The sequence below is a fragment of the Capsicum annuum genome, chromosome 11, assembly GCF_002878395.1.
Source record: "Capsicum annuum cultivar UCD-10X-F1 chromosome 11, UCD10Xv1.1, whole genome shotgun sequence".
Lineage (NCBI taxonomy): Eukaryota > Viridiplantae > Streptophyta > Magnoliopsida > Solanales > Solanaceae > Capsicum > Capsicum annuum.
The window spans coordinates 9785666-9790080 of record NC_061121.1 but is presented as its reverse complement, the minus strand read 5'-3'; the positions used below and the strand labels follow the sequence as shown (position 1 = coordinate 9790080).

The 4415-nt window shown below is 32.9% G+C and overlaps 1 protein-coding gene across 1 annotated transcript; it reads right to left on the bottom strand.

Moving 5' to 3' along the window:
* Positions 1-1979: 1979 nt before the first annotated feature.
* LOC124888775 (F-box protein At3g07870-like) lies at positions 1980-3188 on the bottom strand. Its single transcript, XM_047400064.1, has one exon. It carries the CDS (start codon positions 3186-3188, stop codon positions 1980-1982), a length of 1209 nt encoding a protein of 402 aa, XP_047256020.1.
* Positions 3189-4415: the final 1227 nt, after the last annotated feature.

The window sequence follows — 4415 nt, the reverse complement described above, 5'->3', positions numbered from 1 at the left end:
GGCAAGAAATAAGAGATGCCTCGCGCAGTCTTTAGCTTCGGCTTCGGCTTAGAATTTGGATTTGGAAAATGATCGATCGATGAGATCTATCTTTTTAGAAAAAGTTTATTTGACAAAAATTTAATTCGAATACCATAGGGAAAAAACGCAACAGTAATCCTCCATTTATGCATGCATCCAGATTTTGAAATAGTGTTTCGAACTGATGCAATTCTTCAATGAGCTAATGCACTATTTTGAACTGATACTTCGAAATGATGCACTATTTTGTGAACCGCTATACCTGTTCGGAAAAGGACATGGTATTTGGATGAACGGATATGAATTTCCAGAAATTACACACCATTTAAGTGAACCACTGACACCTTTTTGAAGAGGCATCTGATAGGGTATATAAGCCTGCTTTCATTCACAGGTTTTGACATGAATTTTTCTGAAATAAACACTCTCTTCTTGTCTTTAAAATTTTTGTGTTATCAATTAAACTATTGAGTGAGTTCGTAGAATCCGACAATTTGAGGTACCGCTATTGTTCGGATTGAAGGACATTTTTCCTGGGAGGAAGATTCCTTAACCTCGGGTACAGTGAGGGGAATTATTCCTTAAGGACACTCCATGAAGTCGGGGGACTTGGTCTTAAATTCTATTTCATCTTAATTTCTGAAAAATAAAATACACTTCTTAGAAAGATCACTTTGATCTTGTGTTGAGGGTATTTTCTTTTGTACTTCATTAAGTTCTTATTTTTAAACTTGAACTAGTTGAAGTGATTGTTTCTAGTATACAAATTCTTGTACTCGAATACATACAAGATAACACATTGTCCCTTTTGTTCTTTCACAGATAAAAAATTATGGCCTTTTTAGTTTTGAAGAAAAAGAGAAACTTGAGCCAACTTGTCTTGTAGTATTGGCTATCAGTTTCAATATTTGTTGTTTTAATATGAAATGTGGTCTGAATAAAACCCTAATTTCTGGTATTTCTTCTCTTCTGTTTTTGGCGTGAAATATGTTTTTTTGTTGTTTGTTGCTTTTTTTGAAGTTTGATTTTCATTGTTTGTATTTGTGCAAAGAAAACAACAATGGTGTTTTTGGTGTTGCACCCGTTGTTGCTGGGTTGATTTGTTCGTAGTAAAAATGGTGATATTGTTGTTGTTCTATTGGACAAAATCATGCTATTGTTTTTTTCTGCAACATATTAACTATGCAACAAATTATCAATCTGATGCAACAAAGTAACCATCTGATGCAACAGATTAACCTTCCGATGCAATAGATCAACCATCTGATGCAAATGGGGGACCATCGAATTAAAATCTAGTGCAACAGATGAATGTTTTGATGGTTAAAATCCTATCAACTATTCCAACCGAACATGTCCAAAACTTGATTTTTCCAACTAATCATTCATCTGTTGTGATAGACGACCCTTTTGTTGGAAGAAATCTAAATAATGTTGACCGTTGATAATAGTTCCAAAGAGTTGAGCTGTCAAATTGATCGTGAAAGAAAGTTGCTACATACAATTAAAGGTCACAAAAACAGCCATGGAAATTGCAGTTTGATGGAAAAGCAAGGAAAGATTAGAATAATAAGAAAATACCAAGCTTGACTATAATTAAAAAAATATCAGGACATAATCTAAACATCACTCCCAATTAACTTTACCCAAAAGTTCATATACCTTTACCCAACAAGGCCGGAGATAGGCCAACATTTTGTTCCTTCATTGTTTGTTCTAATCAGACAAGGGCAGAATGAAATGAACAAAACAAAAGCAGGTTTGGAGACCTCACAATGTCAATGTAAATAACTTAGGAGTTTTAAAACGATCAAGGTATGCTTATATAGACAGTGTTGTACTACTAGAAATCAAAAGACTTCATAAACCAGTAAAAGTTTTCAGGTCTTAAGCTAAATTATACTGAAAACATAGATGCCAAACATAAGTTCATGAAGGAAGTTAGATAAATTAAATATTTAAACTATCTTAGTCTTCGGATAGAGATTTGAGACTTGAAAAGTTTTCCCCATGACAGTCTTGAGTGAGTAAAAACTTGGGATGTATCTAGTCGCTGCATTGCCACTACCATAAACATTGACCTTCCTAAACTTCTTCTCTTTTGGGTTGTAAGAAGCTAGTTCTGTGCCACAACATCTTTGCATCAAGATTTCTCCATCTTTCCAAATTATGATTGGTCTAAGATTACTATAATGGATATTAAATGGAATAGAATCTGTCAAAATGCGATCTTTGGTCCAAGATTGAGCTATTCCATACTCTTTCATCCACCATATATCAACATACCCATTATAGCCGGTATCAGCCAAATACAGACAATTCCCCAACTCTGTTAGCATCCAGTGGAGGGGATCCGTTCCTACATCACGTGGAACTGGCAGGGATTTCACCTCTTCTGTCCCAACATTAAATGAGTGAATGCTGGTAGTTCCGGGTGAATTTCCAAGCCAATGAATCGCACCATTGACATTAATATTACCAAATGATTCCCACACAGGTTTTAGACCCAGATTAACTTGACCCAAATTTCTCCATTTCTCATCAACTCCAAGAGTATAAACCTCCAATTCAGATACTTTAGGCATACTCGCAATACTAAATACTAATCTCAATACTTTATACTTTCCAGATGCTTCACTAAAGCAAAATTTGTAATCAGTACGGCAAGTACCTTTCTTCCATTCAGGCAGTTTAAGTTTGAAATACTCGCCCAAAAGAGGATTGTTAATGTAAATAGAATGGTTTTTATTATTAGCCGAACCAGTCAACAAACAAATAAAACCATTACATGAATCAATTATATGAATTGGCGCTTTCAATCGAGGGAGGTGAAACTTGGAGCTCAACCTAATGGGTCTGTTGTCGGGGAGTGAATAATAATCATAATCTGCTTTGAGTTCTAGAAGCCAAGTGGTAGAGTAATACTCATCCGAGAGCAACATGCATGGAAAGTTAGTTTTAAAAGAAAGAACTTCGGAAGTTAAAAGATGATACCAAAGTTTACAAACAGTCTTACATTTAAAAATCGGTTTGATTGGCAATCTTGAAAGTATTTCGACCATAATCACCGTCGGAAGGTCCATAATAGTGACATGAGATATTCTTGTTCGTTTGCAATCTCCATTGAAAAGATTAGAGCTTTTAGGTTTATTATTGTTGGCGTCCATATCTGTTGGTTGTTGATTGATTAAAAAGTTCAAAATATATTTTCTCTAAAAGCATCAGATATTATCAACTCTTCTACATTGGTCCATCCCTCCAATGTAAAATTTACTCTTTTGAGATAAACTATTGATTTGTACTCTTGACTATAAGGTAGTGATAATATTAAGATATTATCAACTCCCCTAATGTTCTGTTAGACAAAATCAACAGACCATCATTCTTTATTAACAATTGATTCCTTATATGATTAGACTTTAATCCCTTTAATTGCTTATATGGCACTCATTCTATGCCTTTTTTACCTGTCATACTTTTCTTTTTAGCATTAAATTATATAAGTTTGGATCAACATTTTACGATGTATTTTTAATCCTATTGAAAAATAAAAATTGCAATTTATAGTAATTTTTATATAGCTTTTGAATATCTAATTTTACTTTTAAAATTTTGAATTAATTTAATTTAATTTAACTTTAAAAATTACTCACATTGATCACTCTCAAAAAATGAAACATGACAACTAAAAATGGAAGTTGAAATGTCAAGTTGAAGTTTCAAATTAAAGTACAATAATAAATTAGTGTTTTCTTGCTATTTTAGTCCCCACATTAGGTACATCTGATCAGGAAATAGCAATAATATATACATGTATTATTAGATCAGGACATCATGTAGATAACAGAACAATTCTTTAAATTATTACTACTTGCATAGGTTAGCATCATGGGTACGTATCTAATTAATTTGTTCTTTAAGTTAATCATAATATATAAACCCACACTTAAATTTTGCATCTCAACTATATAATGGTTGTTTTAGACTCATATGGCTTATAACTTAGAAATCTATTTCTTATCTTTTGACTTAATTTTGTTATTTTGACCTAAACATAATTCTTACGTACTTTCAAGTTTCTTTTGGAAAAAAGGTCAAATATGCCATTGAACTATCAGAAATGACTCATTTATATCATCAGTTAAAAGTTGGGCTCATTCATGCCAGCGCCGTTATAAAACCGGTCCATCCATGCCATTACTTTTTAACAGTGGTTTTCTAAAATACTGCTTTGCCACGTGGCCTCTTATTAGAGGTCCACGCCATTTTTTTTTTTTTAGTTTTGATCCAGTAAGAAGAATTCACCCACACCCAACCTATCACCTTAACACACTTTAATATTACTCTTAATTTTGACCCTAGATTTAAACATATATATAATCATTTGGTCTTTG

Coding starts and splice junctions, on each gene's coding strand:
- LOC124888775 (XM_047400064.1), bottom strand. CDS start 3,188: ATGGACGCCAACAATAATAAACCTAAAAGCTCTAATCTTTTCAATGGA.